At 42.8% G+C, this 18,503-nt stretch overlaps 1 protein-coding gene across 1 annotated transcript in view; it reads left to right on the top strand.

The window, feature by feature from the left end:
* Window positions 1–15,778, top strand: part of lrpprc (leucine-rich pentatricopeptide repeat containing) — a 77,279-nt gene extending 61,501 nt beyond the window's left edge. Inside the window, exons 31-38 of the mRNA XM_012864998.3 lie at window positions 2,187–2,275; window positions 2,393–2,597; window positions 5,797–5,924; window positions 6,024–6,139; window positions 10,318–10,392; window positions 11,783–11,867; window positions 12,867–13,009; window positions 15,514–15,778. Of these exons, the coding sequence (XP_012720452.2) occupies window positions 2,187–2,275; window positions 2,393–2,597; window positions 5,797–5,924; window positions 6,024–6,139; window positions 10,318–10,392; window positions 11,783–11,867; window positions 12,867–13,009; window positions 15,514–15,585 (913 nt within the window). The 3' untranslated portion in view covers window positions 15,586–15,778. The remainder of the gene's footprint in view (window positions 1–2,186; window positions 2,276–2,392; window positions 2,598–5,796; window positions 5,925–6,023; window positions 6,140–10,317; window positions 10,393–11,782; window positions 11,868–12,866; window positions 13,010–15,513) is intronic.
* Window positions 15,779–18,503: the final 2,725 nt, after the last annotated feature.

Genomic DNA, 18,503 nt, shown 5'->3' with positions numbered 1-18,503 from the left:
ATGCTCAAAGCTTGTGATATTTGTTGATAACCTAACCCTGCCTCCACTTTCTCCCTGACGGCTTCCTTGGTCTGCACGATGCTGTTTGTTCACTAATTTTCTCCAACAAACTTGTGAGGCCTTAATGAAAAAACTTTATATCGTTGAGCTTCCTCTATATCGGCCGGTTGGGGTTTGTGGTCAATTTGAGAAAATGTTCTCGGGTTATGAATACTTGGTGCAAAGGGTTTGGTTATACCGAGAAGACACAGGGTTTAAAGATCTTGCCATTTATGGAGGCATCTATCAAGTCCCTGATGTCTGTATTATATTCAGGTCACAGCAGGCGCTGCGTGGGAGGCTCAGACCTGCTGCCGGTCAGATTTGTCCCCATTGTCTTGTATCTTTGAGATCATGTGTTTATCCCCTCTGTCCCTGCCCAGTCCTCTGCTTCTCTAAACGTGATGCCTCACAACGACGCACAGTTTGAAGCCTAAGACAACACGTATGTAGTTCACTCAACGCAGATTATAAAGCTTTGCCCCCCCCGATGGTACGCTCTACTATCAGCTTTAGGAGCTCGAAATAATGCACTGACTCGTAGAATCAGTCATACATGGATGAAAATCTATCCTGTGCTCATGATCTAACATCAAGAGAGAAAAAAATCAAAGTCTTTTTCATTTTCATAGGAACAACTCGCCCTTCGTGGGATTACACGGTTCAGAAATGAAAACCCCTGGCCACTCTGGGGACTTCAGACACACCACATGCACAGAGACGACGGCACACGGCCATGTCTTTGTTTTATTTTAAATTAGTTGTAAAGATTATCTCATGGTGAAATGCTGTGTTTTGCTGTAAGCCTAAAGATGCAGAGGAAAATTACTACACGGTATTGTCTGTTTTTGATTCGATTTGCTGAATTAAATGCCTAAAAAAAACAAAAAGATTAGGATATTGATGCAAGAATTGTCTGCAGGTAATCCGGACATGAAGCATTTCTACACATTGATTAAGCCCTCTGGCCTCAAAGACCCGGTCCAGTCACAACGAGTGGCTGCTTTACCCTCCTTTCATATGGACCTCCATGGCAAAGTTTGAAGACCTCTTAAATGAAAGCCATCTTTTAGTGCAGTAACATAAACTCACATCGAAGCGTTTAGAAACAAAATCTAACCTTTCAGTACATTTATGCAGCAAAAGGGGAAAAAAAGATCTAAGGCGTGGAGAGAAACAGGCCCGCAGCCTCACAGATCCTCCACCATGCTTCACAGCCAGCCTGGCCTGGGTACACTGTATATGAACTGCACTGACTACAGTCCCAGTGCAGTTCATATACTCCAAACATTTGTGATGGTAGAGCAGGTGGGCTTTTTTCTCCTGATGCTTGCTTAGCCTGTCTGATGGTTATCAGACAGAAGTGGTGAGCACTCTGTTCTTCACGTCTCCAAATAACATTTCAGAGATTTTCTGTTTTATCAGCGTTCCCGTCATGCTCACTGTGTGAGATATCAGGATAAAGTTTTCTTGTGCTGCTGAATAACTATATTTAAATGAACTGTTGAAATTGATGCTATGACAGATAACATTTAATTTAAGTTTTTACTCAAGAAGTTCTTACAGTAAAAACTAGATAAGTATGACAAAAGGAAAAAAGTGTATGAGAAAAATATTTGTACTTCCAGACTGGATTTTCTATTCTGGTGTCTGAATGCTCTCCTTCCTTCTTTCATTCTGTGTGTAGTAGCTTTCTCCCTTTTTTCTCCTCTCCTTATTCATCCATCCTTGTTCATTTTCAACTTTGATTCATTTTCTCCTTTAAAACGTTATCCTCTCTAATTTGTGTCCGTTCTGCCTTGTCTTTTTTTCCCTCCGTGTATTTCTGTCTCACTATTCTTCATCGTTTTTGTCTTTCCTCCTGTCCAAATGGTCTTTGTTGGTTCCATATTTAAAGTCTGGCCTCTGTAGAAATATCTGCTTTAAATTTCTGGAGAACATTACTATTTTCTATCTTGAAACGAGCATACAGGAAAGGGAAATCTGGAAAGTTGATGCAGAAGAAGGAACGTTTGCACGAGAAAATCTGTAGGATTCGTGTACTCTAAGCATTGAAGGTGTCCTGTGTGTAAAACATGCTTTTTTTGAGGGGTTTTCCAGCAGAAAATAACATTAAAAGTTGAAAAACATCTGTATTTTTACTTTAGGGCAGAGTCTCGTTTGCCGAGCTTCAAGTTGAGTGACATCGCCAGCAGTCTGCTCATCATCACACACAGCAAAAGAGGCCAGCCTAAAGGTAAGGGTCAGGCGTGTGTGTGTGTGTGTGTGTGTGTGTGTGTGTGTGTGTGAGGTGCCGACACGTCGACACACACACACTCGTTCGTTCCCCCTCACCTTTTGTGGTTGTTTGCAGAGGCTCTGGAGAGCCTGAAGGCTATGCTTCAGCTGGATCACGTGCCCTCCACTCTGGCCATCACCAAGCTGGTCCAGGCCTTCGGTAACCATGGCGACGTGGCAGGGATCCAGGAAGTGGAGTCGGTGGTGAAGAGCCTCGGCACAAACCTGAACCTGTCCAGCATGGTGTTCGTCAACAACACAGCGATAGCTCACATCAATAAGTAAGGCCAGCCAAGTATAATAATCATTTCTGGTCGCTCTAAAGTGCATCGTTGTCAGCTTCTCCTTTTATGGCTAACTCCAGCGTTTCGAGTCCCAAAGACAAGAACAGATTTCTGCCTACATGTTATTATTTCTCTGCCGCCTGCTAAAGGGACATTTGGCCAAACATTAGAGTACATATTTCAGCCAGTATGTGTGGATTTTAGCTCCCTTTGTACATTTATTCCACTGTTGATGAACCACCACCCCAAATGAATGACACTCATGCCCAGGATGAGTGAATGTAAACTTGAGACCAGAACTCAAAATGACTGCGTGGAGGAGAAAAAAAACAGTCCAAAGTGAATCTTTTCTTCTATTGTTAAAGCAAACATTCATTTATCGGAGCAGCGGCAGTGTGAGGGAATTGGGGATGGCACGCTCTTACAGTAAAAGCTTACAGGGAGAGCGAGGCGTCAAGAACAAAAAGGGAAACACCAGCATAATGGGATTATTCATAAGCCCATCCTCCTCTGCTGCGTCTCAAACAAAAGAGGACAAAATAATAAAATGCACATCAAAGTTTTATCGTGCCACTTGCCGCATTAGCAACGCTCCCCCTGCTCCAGCAGCAGCAGCCAGCCGCGCCAACCTGGAGGGACAACAGGACGTGCAGCATAGCGCCGCGATGTCACGCCTGATTGGACACCGCGGCGCCGGCCTGTCAGCTTGAACCCTGACCTCTGCGAACGGCGCTCTGAGCGCCTCTGACACGCGCGCCGCTGCCGTATCTGAGTCGAGCTGACTGGTTAAGAGCTGCGGCGGCGGACCAGGCCGGACCGGGGAGGCCGGCGCCACATTTAGAGGGGCCCCTCGCTGAATTATTCAGACGGTCCCAGTCGCAGCAATCAGCGCGGATATGTTCCCCTGCTTCTGCACGACGCCGTGCGCACACACCGTTGGTTAAATATTCATCACGGCGGGCGAGAGGCAGGGAGAGAGAGCGTTAGCGCTGGGCTCAGGTTGCCAGATTGAGTTGGATTAGATTTAGTTGTGCTTTAGTTGTGGCAACCTCAGCATAAAGACACAAAACAAAGAAATCACAGAAATGTCGGGAGAATTAGGGCCGATCCCAGAGGGAGGATGAAAAGGCCACAGCAGGGAACGTAACTTTTAATGTCTCAGGTCTAAAAGAAGCAATCTGGAGCACCTTTATTTTGATTGTTTTAAAAAAAAATGACTCCACAGCCACTTTAGGTATTTTTTGTGTTTTTTAGACGATTTTTTTTTTTCTAGAGGCTTCAGCAAACTGCAGCCTCTTGAGTTCCCTTTCATTTCCCCAAAAGGTTGATTCTGATATTCTTTCTAAGCCCTAGAACACATAGAGACGGTGTACGTAACATGTCAAGTATGAGAAATACATTTGAAAACTCATGTGACTGGACCAACCTTAGACCACCTTCTGTATTTTCTCGTTACCATGTTGGAAACATGTCACACAATATCAAAATACATCAGTACATTAGTTAGGACACATTCAAGAACATTTTTGTTCTTCCTCAAGAAGACATGACACGAAACATCCAGGAACCCTTTAACCCTTAAATACATTTTGTTGTGTACTTGGAGTCTCTAGGAATGCAAAAAGTTGGAATGTAGTCGGTTCATGAGCTGCATAGATATATTTTGCAAGCTGTTCAGTTTTCTCTGTTTTCTATAAAAAAAAAATGTTTTTAACACTTACGTGTGATTTGCTGCGGAGCTGCTAAATAAGGTCATGGACTTCCTGCTTACCAGTCTCACAAATGCACCATTTTTATTTCTTGGGGAGATTTTTTTAGTCCAAGCTGAAGGATGCCAAGCTGCCTGTGGGAAAAGTCACTGCACCGTCCCCCAGCATACTAGAAAAATGGCTGATCAGGGTTTAGTGGAACATTCTGCAACCTGGAGGCGGCCGGGATGTGAAGTGTTAGATTTAAAGAGACGGCTTATAAACGGGTTGCTTTCAGATGCATCTCAGAACAGGGGTGAAGAGTGGGAACGTGGGGGTAAATTAACGAGGAATTCAGACCAAAGCGTTTCAGTTCAAGAATCCAGAATCTTTGTGCTACCATAATGACATTTTCCCCTTTAGACTACAACTGAATGATTTAAACACTACAAAAACGGAACTAAAAATAAGTAAAATTTTCTGAAAATTAGTGTATCTGTTCTTGATTTGAGCAGGTAAATAAGGTGATCTGCCAATAGAATAAGATTTTTGCACTTAAAATAGGAACAATTTATCTCCATCATCTTATTTCAAATGCAGGATGTCTAATTATCTTAATTTAGGGGTCAAAATACTCATTCCATTGGCAGATGATCTTATTTATCTGCTCAAATCAAGAACAAAAACACTATGTTTAAGAACATTTTGCTTATTTTTAGATACGTTTTTGCAGTGAATGTGGAAAAGGAAGAACTGAAAAGCATGACATGTCCCCTTTAAGTCACATTTTTATGTAGTAGTGAGACGAGAACTGATGATGTGTCAGCTTCTTTGAAGGAGTGTCCCATTTCTTTTTAGGCACTGCCTGAAGGGGTAGGTGAGAGGGTTGGGTATGAACCTAGGAACTGGGATTCAGGCTAAACATGGCCTAAAATAAAGGGATTACAGGATCAACCTCATTTACCTAACCTTTACCTGTCCATCTGAACGTGTGACAAAGCACATCTAATGGCATGATGTTTATTAATATAGCCACAGACGGCAAAGGGGGGGTTGTTAGTTTAGATGCACCTATTAAAAAGAGGGGCATCAGTTCTTCTGTATTTAATCTCCCAGTGAACGGTCATAGCTGACTGATTGAACGGTATAGACTATTTTCAGAAAACACCTTCTTTTTTTTCTTTTTTTTTGATGGACCACTTTATCCCGACCAATGAATGGTTCAGGGACACCAGCCTCCTAAACTCAAGCTAATACCGCCTGGTGTCTCTGCACCTAACTAGTACTTTGGGCTGAGGGACTAAAGTCGATCCTTCAGCCGCTTTAATAAACAAGGCTTTTTTCACGGTGCTCTTTATAGCTGGTGGATAGTGTGCAGCAGATCTGGCTTTCAAGTAAGAAAACCTTTAACCAACCCAAACATTAAACTCAGACGTTGTGTGAGTTGCTGGAAAACTAAAAGTTTAGGTAAACCTAAAAGTGACTAAACCCGCTCCTTTTCTCTCTAGCGGCGACGTGGAGTCGGCGGTGGAGTTGTACGATGAAATCTACACGGGTCCAAACGGCTCCAACCTCAGCATGTCCTTCGTCTTCAGAAAGGTCCTGGAGGCTGGAAACGACAAAGCTCTGGACAAACGTAAGGCCGGCGCCGCAGCTGGTGGAAGCGCCATCGGTTCATCCGCTAGCAGATGGACTTTAAAATAAAGCGGAGCTGTGTGTTTGTGTGCCGCTGCAGTGAGTGCGATGGCAGAGCGGGTAGCCAACCACTTTGCCTGCTACAGACCCGCCTTAGATCTCTTCCTGCAGCTGCTGGATATGGACAAAGTGGATGATGCCAAATTCATGCTGGCTGTGAGTATCATTGTGGAGGAAAGAGCCAAGACATTTGAGCGTGTTTTAAGCATAATTTAGATATTATGTTGTTGTTTTTTTTTGCTAAAATGTTGTCTAAATTAGAATTTAGAGATTTGTGCTGCCTAATATTTATTTCTTTCCTTACGTGTCTGAGGCTGAGCCAGCCCAGAGTATGAGTGGATGTTTGCAGACCAGATGGAGCCCAAACCGAGATAACGGGACACAATGTGGCTTTTATGGAAACCAGAACCGAAACAGTCCTCCGCCCCCCCACCGCTCATTTCTTGTCCTGTTACCAGTTTAAATGTAAAGTTAATTAAGCGCGTGCTTTCTGCTCAGGTTGTGTTTCTTATTAAGCACAAATTTGCAAATCTCCATTTTTGTCTTGGTGTAAAGAGGAGGTGGTGTTTTTTGCAGAAAAAATGAAGTCCTTATGGGAGGAAGAACCATTAATCCGAATGTGAAATATTTGCTACAAAGACAAATAAAATCACTTGTTGCTGTTTTCCCCCGCTTCAGATGATCAGTGTAGATCCTGTTTATGTAGATCCTGCGTGATTCAGATTGAGGGGCTTTGGTGTTTTATTTGTGATCCGCAGCATGTGTCCTCCATTTGACCCCCCCCTGCATGTGGACACGTTTTAAATCATATCAAAGAGAAGAAAAACAGAGATATCTTCTTGTTTTTTTTGTTTGTTTTTTAAAGGAGGAGTCAGTTTGGCGCTAATGCTGGATTCCTTCTGTCTCAGTTCCCGGTGGAAAACATCCGGTGGTCAGACTTCGGTCACGGTGGAGACGCTCACCAAGTTATTTATTTAGATTCACATTTTGTTGTGAGGAAAAGCTTCCCCAGCCTCTACCCACCGGGACAAGCTGCCTTTAATTGGTCCAGTGCTACTTCACTTATTCACTATAGTTCATACATTAGAGCTCAGTGAGTCCTCGCTGCGCTCTACATGAATAAAGAGCAGCTGAATGGAGGAAAGGTGGAGAGAGGGGGGGGTGATGGAGAAGACGAGGCTCCATGAGAGACGGAGACGTTCCGAGATGAACACAAACCTTCAGATAGAGACGGTTTCTTTGCTCTTGTCCAGCCTAGTGATTAACGTTTGCATCTCAAACGTTCTCAATCTTTAAACGAGATTTCTGACTAACATGCATGTTAATAAAAAGCTCCACTACTTACTCCCCCCAGCTTTATTAATATTTAAACTCTCAGTTTGCAAGATCTCAAAAGGATAGTTGCATTTTTTTAGGAAGTGTTGGGATGAGACGTTATGAACAGTTAGTATCTTATTTATTTTAATGTAAAATAAAATCATTTTCATGAGTAAGAAAAGTGTTTCCCAACATATTTTACAGAGAGCTCCCCTTCTTATAACAAAAGTAACCCCAGCCTCCATAACACTCCCATAAACACACCGGTGCAATGTGCATGAATGCCAAACAGAAAGCTTTATTTGCACTTTTTCAAATTGGTAACGTAACACTGTGCAAGCAATGCTAGGTTTAATATTTCAAAAAATCAAGTTCATTACAATATATATATATATTTAATTTGCTTTTAATCATTTTAGTCTTATTTGTACTACTAGCCCCATATTTAAGGCGTATAGCCACTCAAATGTAGGCAGTATCATGTTCTGCACCTGGTTCCTTTTAACATACAGTGGATGTAGTTGGGGGGGGGGGGGGGGGGCGTTTTCTTTAAACATTTACAAGCCAAACAATAAAAACATTAACCATGAAACATTCCAGTGAGAGCCAGCTTCAAGATTGACAGAAGTTTGTGTTAAAAGAATAAAGAATATTTAGACCTAACAAATTATTAGCAATAAACGTGATGCGTTCTAAATAATTGAACCAATTAAGAGTTTTTGTTGTAAATATGAAGTGATAGACGATGTGCCGGCTCTCGATAATTAAAACATGAGCTGAAAGGAAACACGATTCCAGGACAAATGTCTCCGCTCCTAGAAAGTAAAAGCACCGTGTCGGGGCCGATGTAAAACACGTCCTCCTGCTTGTATCTGCAGTTCAAGTTTGAGCTGAAACTTTTCTGTCGAGATGCAAAATCCCCCCCCCCCCCCCCCCCTAAGTCTCCAGGCTGCTCTCCCCGGGTCACTGGAGGGTAGCTGCTGAACTCCTCCATCCCATCACAAGTGAAGCAGGACCAAAAACTCTGAAAAGCTTTTAAGTAGGCAAGCAGCCCGTAATGATGACAAGGCTATCAGGAGAGAGGGAGGTGACGTCGGTGGGGAGCAGCGGGGATGGAGTCGGTCATTAGGCAGAGATACGGCGGCGAGGAGGGCGCTTAACGAAGTCGTCTGCGGCCGCCTGTGTGTGCTGGAATGGCTCGTTTAGGAGGAGGAAGGGAGGATTCCCAGGATACGCTGGGCTTTTAGGCAGCATGTGAGAGCGGTGGGGCCGCTTTGTTAAGGAGTCGCTGCTGAGAGAGAGAAACGTGGCATGGGAGGGGAGGGGGAAAATTACAGGAGGGGGGGGGGGCTGAGAGACGGAGGAGAAGTTGCTTCAGATGTAGTCCTGGTCTAATTGCCTGATTGTACTAAAGCTGTCCTGCCACTCCAGTGACTCCTAAAGGCTGCTTTGCTTTGTGCCGGTGTGTGCGGCGCTGGTAAAAGCCTCGCAGGCCTCTCGCCCTCTTTAATGTCGTACAAATCGGAGGAGCGAAACGCGTTAGTTTACGACTGGCTTGTAATCGGACCGCACCGATGCTCAGCCAAGAGAACACGTTAATGCTTCTCTTCCTGAAACATGCAAGACGGCTGCTTTAAGAGCTTCTTTAAGTCTAAGGACTCAAACGCACCGCTCTGTTGTCAGACTTTATAATGCAGGCGTTTCTGCCCTCCGATGGTAGATGTTCGTTGGATTATCAGCGGGTTATATGTTAGGATTAGGCTTCACACGCCGTCACCGCAAGCAGGAGTCGCAAACCAATGTCATTTACCAATAATTATCAGAAACTTTGTTTTTTTTTCTGCATTAGCTTTACATAAAAACTCCAATCCAATTTGTTTAAACTCAACCTAATTCATTCATATAAGGCAAGGCAAGGCAAATTTATTTATATAGCACAATTCAGTACAGAGACAATGCAAAGTGCTTTACATGATTAAAATATAGGAATAAAAGCAAGTAGGGATAGAATGTAGAAACAAAAAATAAACTGTTTTACTGTTTTTAAATGTTAACTTGAACATTCAAAGGCAATTTTAAACAAATGTGTTTTTAATCTCAATTTAAAGGAACTCAGGCTTTCAGCACTTTTACAGTTTTCTGGAAGTCAGACTTTATAGGTTTTGCATGCACTTACTCTGTTAACACAGCTATATTATACATTATGCCGACTATTATTATCTGTTTGACATGACAGACTTCCCTGGAAGATGTATAATCTCACTTACTGGTGCACCTGCCACCATAGCTGACTCACTTGGTTGTTTTTACCCCCTTTATGTGTTTATTTAATCATTATTCTGTTATGTAACACACACTCGCTCATACTTTCTCACTGAAATGTAAGCCCCAAGCTCTGTCTGTGCCCGGCCCAGGCACCCTCACTGGTTGGAAACAAATGTCGCCATCTGAAATCTCTCAGAAGTATATTATTATTACCCGCTGTTGGTCAATACCTGTGCCTGAATGCAATAAACTGGTTCTGTATATTTAAAAAAAATAAATTCTGCTGACGGATGAGAACAGGCGGGGATTGCTACAGTGAAATATGCTAAATCACCTTCTCCTCTCTGACTTTTGAAACTTTCTTTTTTATTGTCAAGTTTTAAAGCTGACCAGGAGACAATCACTGGATGAACAGCCCATCTCAGCCCACTTGTCCAATTACACTGACTGCTAGAAATGCCGTTAAATGTAACTAAGTGACGATAATTACGCTTTCTGATGAGAAAAGTGCCGCACATGTAAATTCACAAAGAAACGAGCAGTTATTATATCCATAATTATCCTTTAACCTGAGGGTAACCCTGGATGTACGAGTGCTTGGACGAACGCGTGGGTGTGCAGGCGTGCGTGGGAGTTTATCCACGGAGACACGGTGGGGGTCGCAGGTTGGAGAGTGGTCTTGACCCCGGGGGGAAATAGCTGAAAGGGAGGTGGATCAAAGTCGCGTCTCATTGGCTGTCTTCTCGTTGCAGCGCTGCAACGCTCTGGCTGAACAGAAGGAGGCGCTGCTGTCCTTCGTGTCCCAGAAGGCTCAGCGTCCTGGACAGGTACGATCTGATGACGGAGTTCCTCAGGGAGTTTAGCTTTAGCAAATTCATTTCCCTGAAACAACTTAAGCTGTCAGGAGTGTCTGAAGGGCCGCTCCACTCTTTTGTTGCTTTTGCTTTCTGAATTTCCACTATTAAAAAATAAAAATTAGTGTTTTGCAGAATTTTCCCTCCATTTCCTAAAGGGCAAAAGCCTAATGATACTCAATGAATGTAATTGTTTTGCCATTAATGTAGGTTAAACTGGCATGCATCATCTTGCCAAACAGAGCACTTAAACATATTTTTGGTAAAAACGTAAGGATGACGATACCAGAGTACTGTTGAAGAGGCCTTCAGAGTAAATATTTTGGGCTCAAAATGTCTAGTGTTATTAAAAACTGAGTCTGGAATAGAAGAAAAATATGTGAGAGCCCTGAACTCTGCGTCATAAATGCTCCTCGTTCTGCTCTCTAGACCCACGTTATATAAACTCTGTATGTAAATATTCCATAACACATTTATTGACTCTAAACTAATCATGATCCAAATAGACGTTACAAGGCTCAGACCCAGACGTGTCATTCTGAGTAAAAGCTTAGATATCAATAAGTTTCCATCCAAGTTAGATTTTTGAACCATATAAATGCTCACTTATTTAAAGTGATGTTTTTATATCTAGTTTATTCAGTGTAAAACTGTAACTTTATTATTGATGCATTATTGACTCCAATATATGCGATCTCTGTGACTTCAAATATAAGACATTGGGCTGACATTAATATTGCTCCTTTAGCCAATGACCGATATTTAGAAAAGAAATACCTTTATTTGGCTACAGTGAATTTAAAGATATGTTTATTTATTTCCCTACCCTTTCAACATCATAAAAAAAGCAACCGTGTTGCTGATGTTGCTCCTCGGCAACATCAGCAACACGAAATAAATAATAAGATGGAAATAAATAACGGATATTTAGATCGAGTCCAGTTTTATTTTTGGACCAACATGTTAAAAAAACGACTAGCATCAGCCGATGCTAATGTTTATGCTGGGATATTGTGCAATAAGAGAAAAAAACTTGCTTAAACTGCAAATATGGCAATTCTGCCTCTCCTTATTGAAACCATGAGTTATGTTTATATCCATAACATCTATTTATTTGTTACATAACTCAATAAACTCTCTGCTGTGGTTTCATAGTTAATGCTGTCATGTGACCCTGAAACATTTTGCCATGGTATTGGGATATAGTATATAGTATAAATGAGTGAAATGATTAATAATACCCATACTTGCAAAAAGCTACATTTGCTAAGCATGATTTTACTTCTCTGCAGGAGACATAAGTGAATTTGTTTCAGGTGTACAGGTCTGTGCTGATTTGTAAATGTGATCCTGGCGTTCACAGATTGGGAAGATCAACAACCTGCTGAGCCTGGTGCCAGACTTCACTGAGAAGGAGTTCCTCTACACGTACCTGATGAAGTGTCACGGTAAGACGGGTCAGCAGAGCGGCCCAAGCAGCCGACGGCGCCCCGCGCCAACATGAGCTGAATCATTACGGTGGTGCAGGCAGCCACGTCTTCAACACGTCCTCTGATCAGTCACCCCCCCCTGGCTAGCTTAGCATGCTAACTAGCATGTGCTAGCGTCTTGGTGCGCATGCTTTCTGTCTCTGTCATTTCCAGTCCTCTATAAATTTGGTTCCACTCAGTTTTGATGTTCTTCTCCTCCTCTGTTTTCTTTCTTTACTTTGTCTTCTGGTGCCTAAGTCGCTTAGATCCCTGCTTGCTAGTTGGTCCTGGGAGCTTTAGAGGGAAACAAAGATTTCCTCTCGGTCCACTTTTCCTCTCTGCACCATTGTTTTCAGTTTTTTATAAGCCTTTGCACATTTACAAATCATTGTGCAAATACTGACATTATATGGATGATTTTGGAAGAAAGTTGCCGATGGCATCTTCAGAGTTTTGGAGAAATCAACCACTGGCAGCTGATGGAAAATAGGTTTAAACATCAGCGCTTTGCAAAAGTAGTTATACCACTTGAATCTTTTTACATTTTTGCACATTACAATTAAAGTATTTTTGTTTTTTACAAAAATGTGCAAACTGGCATGCGTTTTCTATTCAGCCACCTGAGTCAGTGCTTCACAGAAGCACCTTTCATTGCCTTTCTAGCTGCATTTTGCATATTTAAAGATTTGCATTGTTGCGAAATAGCTCAGTCAGACCGGGTGGAGAGCATCTGTGAACATCACATCGTGTCACAGAACCTTAATTGGGTTCTGGTCTGGGCTTTGATTGGGTAATTCAGTCACAAATAGGCGCTTGAACACAAATGCTTTGCACACTTTTCATAAATCATCTCTGTGTGCTAAAACAAAACCGCATGCCAGCAGCTCTGTGTGATATTGTCTAATTTCTTTCTTCTAATATTTACATTTAAACAAGCTTATATGAGTGAATCTCTTTCCCTTCTCTCTCCTCTGGCAGTTTTGGATAAGGACCTGCCGTCGGCCAAGGCTCTGTACGAACAGATGACGAAAGAGGGGATTGTTGTCGACGAGCTGTCTCTCAAACGGCTGGCTGGGCTTTACCGCAGTCATGGAGAGACCGCGCCCTTCACTGAGCCCCCGGTGAGTCAACCAGGAGCCCGTCTGAACTATCACAGCAGCAGGAGATGCTTGATTCACAAAAGATCCAGTTGATAATCGTTGCGTCTGTAATCCTGCCAGTGTGGCTTCTTATTCCTACTCTGAGCTGCAAGTTTGCTGTGATCTCCTTTTGAAGGTTGTGGGGGAGATATGGACTGATTTTGAGTTTAAGGAGGTAAAATGGAGGTTTGCAGCTCACTTTGTGCTTCTGTCTGGTAGCTGGAGCTGAAGCGGCTGACCTGGATGCAGGATGTGCAGCGATGAGCCTTTCTAGACATTTTAGACTGGCCTTACAAGGTCCTTTTAAATGATGTGACCTTTTAACCTCATTCTGCTTCTGTGTCCCTCATTCATACTGACCATTACTGAGCTGCTTTTAGGCTACTGACCAATTGATCTGTCAGCTAGAAAACCAAACAGACTGAACAAACATCAAAAAACAAGTCTGAAAAAATCTCTGTATTTGGAGACTTTCCTTTACTTCTTTCCCTCCTTGAGTCTTTCCTTTCTTTGGTTTTGTTCTTCCTTTCTTCCTCTGTTCTTCCTACTCTTAGTCCTACCCCGTCACTTCCTTGTGTCCTTTCTTCCTTGTGTCCTACCTACCTTCCTTATTTTCTTCCTTTCCTTCATGTATTCTGTTGATTCCTTCTGTGTTCTTTTTATCTTTTTGTGTCCTATCTCTTTTTCATTCCTTCCTTCCTTCCTTCCGTAAACTCAACAAATGAAGGAGAACTTTGAAAAGGCGAGTCTGGAGAAGTCTAAAAGTGTGGAACCTCAGCTGACTATAAAACCAGGAGAATAATCAGCTCCTCTCTGCTCACAACTAAATAAAGGCCCAAAAGATTTTGGAATACTGTTTTGTGGAGCGACTTAAACTCTGGAGGAAAAGGACGAAGCGTGCACTGAAAAGAACGCCCTGCTTACAGTTCAGCACGGTGGTGGCTCAGGGAGGCTACGGGGTTGCTTCGCCTCCTCAGACACTGGAAGCCTGCAGCATGTTGGGGGCGAGGTGGACTCAGTAAATGTTCGGGAAAACGTCCTCAGGAAGCTGGATCTTGGGGTCGTTGTACCTTCACAGCTCGGTTTTATGTACTTTTAGATGCAGCTGTGATACAACATCAGTTTGCTATACGTAAGCTAGAATTTGCCGACCAGTTAGCAGAGCTTCAATCTTTCTGTTTTTGTTTTGTGCCGAAAGAAATAAAAACGGTGCGAGGATGTTTGCGTTTCCATGTGTGCTCTCAACTGGCAGCCATGCAGCAGCTGTAAAGCTAAAGCAGGGACGGATTGGGCCGCTGCCAGCCTCCTGTGAACAACGGCGTGGAAACGCGGCGGTGCGCGAGCACACGCCCCGGACCGCCTAAGCAGTGCTGGCACTTGTCCCGTCGCTGTCCCGATGCATGCCCTGGTGCAGTAATGCGAAGAAGCAGCCCTGCACAGGCCCGCAGCCGGTGGTTACTTAGTGCGTGTCAGAAACAATCCCCTCAGGAAAGGCGGCGCGCGCTGCCTGTTGTGTAAGCGAGAAGGCGTCACCACGCAGCAGCCCCTCTCTTTTCTGGCTCATGGTGTTTCTGAGCGGTTCAGCACATTAGACGGTTTCCTTAAAGCTGATGTAGCCCTATTTCGAGCACCGGGTGCTCACAGAAATAGACGTTTCAGCACCATCGCTGCCATGCCTTCCCCCCCTGGAGGCAGGTATGGACCACAAGCCGACTCTTCCCTTCCCATCACTCACCTGCAGGACCAAGATAGAAGGAGAAAGAGAGATGAAGGTGGAGGAGCTCCTGCATTATTCACAGAGTGTCAGCGTAGCTAAGTGATGGCTGGCTTTATGAGCACAGGAGATAGGGAGAGTTGCAAGGAGAGGTAAAGGTGAATATTTAGGCTGCTCAGAAGTTTCTACAAATAGGTAAAAACCTTCTTTTTTTTTAGCCTCTCCATATCAAAGTTTTGAGTGAGTTACCTTTTGTTGTGAAAAACCCGACCCCATGCAAACAATAATGGTGATAAAATAAGTTTGTGTAATCAGGGCGAGCTGAAAGCATGTGAAACTCTGCCAGGATCGCTCTCGCCGTTTCCACCGAGCGCGGCCGTCTATCGGCATTAATTACCGCATTAACAGGCAAGCGCTGCGTTGCAAGGAGCAGACGTAATCTGCAGGAAAAACTCACCTTCGTTCCCCCCACCGCTATGAAAAAAAAAAACACCCAACACAACACTCTGTTTGGATCAAAACACTGATTAATTATCCAGGAACAAGAGGCCGAGGACGGAAGTGTGCGTTTGGGGAGTGAGCTACAAATCCCTGATTTGTGTATTAATGGGGATTTAAAGATGAAACGAGACAACCTGGCTGGAGGCTGGAGGCTGTTTAGAGCGACCCAGGAGGGCTCCAGCACCGTTTTACTTTTTCAAAGACACTTGTACGCAGTATGTTTGGATTATGCACACAGTCTGACTTTTTATTTTTCTTCCACCTTTTCCAGGAGTCCTTTAGGTTTTACGCAGAGAAGTTGAAAGAGAAAGCCTCCAAGTTACAGGCACCAGCTGAGGAATAAAAGCCGTCGCCGTCTCCTCATATCTTCAAGCAAATCCCACCGTTTAGTTGTCTTCTTTTCTTGTTTTTTTATAAGTTGTTGAAGCAAAAATGTGAAATATTGTGTTGTAACATTCTGTTTTAGCCTCTGTCCACTGTAATGGCGATAATGTACAGAAGTATTTATGCAAATAAATGATTGGGGTTGAACGGAGTTTGGTCTGAATCATCTGTTTGGAAAGTGGAAGTTTTACACAGCTTCATATATTCAACTTGGAAGCAAACTTTAAAATATGACCTTATGTTACATGTCAGAAAAATGCCAGAAAAGCATACTACAGTGGGTCAGGCAAGCGTTGAACACGTCACCAATTTTCTAAGTGAATATTTTGGCTGAAGGCGCGGTGGGCCTGATTTTCTACCTAGATGTCTGGAACAACCCATCTAGTTCACACATCTGGAGAAACCAAACCACAGCTGGTCATAAATACTTTAATAAAGTGAGCACATAAAGAAAGAGACAACAGCAAATCAATGGAAAATCATGACACCAGCTAAAATCCATTGGCAGTTACAAAGCAATCCTGCAGCTTAGTGCAAATTCGTATCAGCTGGTTCAGTCCCAGCAGATGGTTGATATAAAGGTGCCGAACTACCGAGGTGTCTCACAAGAGAGAACGAGCTTTCTCAAGACCTTTACAACCTTGTTTTTATTAAATCTATTAATGGTGTTGGCCATGGAAGAACTTCTAAAACCCTGAAGACTCCTGTGATTCCTGCTGGGGCCATAATTCAGAGGTGGACAGAAGAGACGACAACTTGCTTCCAGCAGGAGTTCAGGCCGGCACAGGACTGAAAATAGTTATCAAAGAGACGGAGAAAACTTGAGAGCTTCAGAAAGACCTGGAATTAGCAGGTGCAGTTGTTCCTAAGAAAATCCACACAACCAGCAGTTTGCACATTCACCACGCAAGACTCCACTGCTGAAGAAAAAGCAAGTTGACACTGAACCACCATTTTTAATTTCAAGGATGTCTGGTTTTATTTGTGTGGACTGGACAGGTTCTTACATTAGAAATGTATCTACTTGAATTACCTGTTGGCTTGTTCTTTTACATAATTATGTTGGGACACTTGTTATTTGAAGAGTTATAAACATTGTTTTCAGTAATTTATTTGTTCAGTTTTCTACAGAAATGAAAGCATTGATACAGTTTGACATTAAAATGGGATTTGGGACTTCTTTTTAATCTTTAAGAGCTTACCTGCAAGACCTGCAAACTTATTTAACTCTTTTTTTTTTTTTTTAACATAGCTAAGCCGTTAACCATTGTCACAATAACTCTCATAAAACATGGCTGGATTGTTCTGATTAAGCATTTATTATTGATGCATCAAAAATTCACATTTATCTTTATTTGAATGATTTTTTTGTTTTGTTTTCTACATTAAAGCCAAACCAAATTCAGTCTGAGGTTCACATCTTATCTGTAGTTTCTCCAGGTTGTTTTTGCAGCGTTGGCTATGGGGTCTTTACACTGGTGAGCCAGAGAACGTATCTTCTGATGCAGTTTTTCTCCCCAAAGGAAACTTTTAACATCAGTAGTCGCCTGTAAGGAAGCCCATTTGACACTGAAAGGATCAGTTTAAGGTTCCACGGCAGTGAGATTCAAATCCTTTGACATATTTGTCCTTAATTATGATTAAGTGTTTGTATCCTTTGAACCTTTTTTTAAATTTTTGTCACCTCGCAGCCACAAACCTTTATGTATTTTACGGATGCAAGCATTTAAATTGTTCATAAAATTCTAACATGATTTTATATCCAACCTTCTTACTGTAAATACCTCTAAATAAAATCCTGTCCGGTTAAGTCAGCCTGAAGTTTCCAAATCAAGGACATCCATCTAAGTTAAGCAAACCCCATTTAGGAAACACAGCAAAAATGTGGAAGAAGATATTCTGGTTGGGTGAGACCTAAATTGAGCTTTTGGTCCAAAATGTGTGGTGGAAACTTAACACCAGCAACAGTTTCTCGCGCGTCAGGTAGATAAACCATGCACAGAATTAGTGTAACATACATACGGGTATGTTTATTTTGCTCGCGAACCTTTTGACATAGACGTGCCGCCATACCAGAGCCTCTGAACACAGCATTCCCGTGGAGGCTGGTCCTGATGGGAAGACGGGTTTAGCCAAAGGCAGGACAATCGCAGAAAAAAAAGAAGCCCTTTTTTCAGGCTTTATGTAAAAAAATAAAATGGCACTAAATTCTGATAAAATACAATGAAATTTGCGGTTGTACGGTAACAAAATGTGAAAAGGGTGAAGACCATTGATCGCCATGTTAGCTGAATTTAAGTGTAAGTTTTTGTCCTACACCAGAAATGCAAATTATTTAATAAAACCAAAATGGGTGACACTTTTTACACTCAAACACTTCGGGGTTTACATACTTACTGAGGACCTTGCATTGACTTCCATTTATTTCCAACCCTTTCTTTGGCTTTACCCTGACCCTAATCATTGCAGTACATACCTAACCCTGACCTAAACTCAGCTGACTCCATATGCCTAAACCTAAACCCCGACTCTGCTGCACACAGATCAGATGCAAACACCTCTCTATGCGTGACTGACTGCCTTAAGCCGCCCCACGCTCCGTGACCCTCTTCGGTCTGCAGCGCTGCATTCATGGTTTTGTTTTGTGTCGTTTAAGTTGTTGGCGCTATCAAAAGGTCAGGCCTTAGATAACACAACTTACCGTTTCCAGGGAAGATTGTGGGCTGCTTGAAATCAGAGGATTGGCGCGGCCCGTGGAGCTCATTAGGAGCGTACAAATTAAAATACAGAAGAAGTAAAGCCTTCTACCGTGACCCGGGGCGTCTTTTAAGAGGATGTATGCTGCAGTGCAAAAAAAAATACACACACACACTGGAG

This window comes from Fundulus heteroclitus, chromosome 22 (genome assembly GCF_011125445.2).
Source record: "Fundulus heteroclitus isolate FHET01 chromosome 22, MU-UCD_Fhet_4.1, whole genome shotgun sequence".
Classification (NCBI taxonomy): domain Eukaryota; kingdom Metazoa; phylum Chordata; class Actinopteri; order Cyprinodontiformes; family Fundulidae; genus Fundulus; species Fundulus heteroclitus.
The sequence above is the reverse complement of the archived record's forward strand: the minus strand, read 5'-3'. Positions and strand labels throughout refer to the sequence as shown.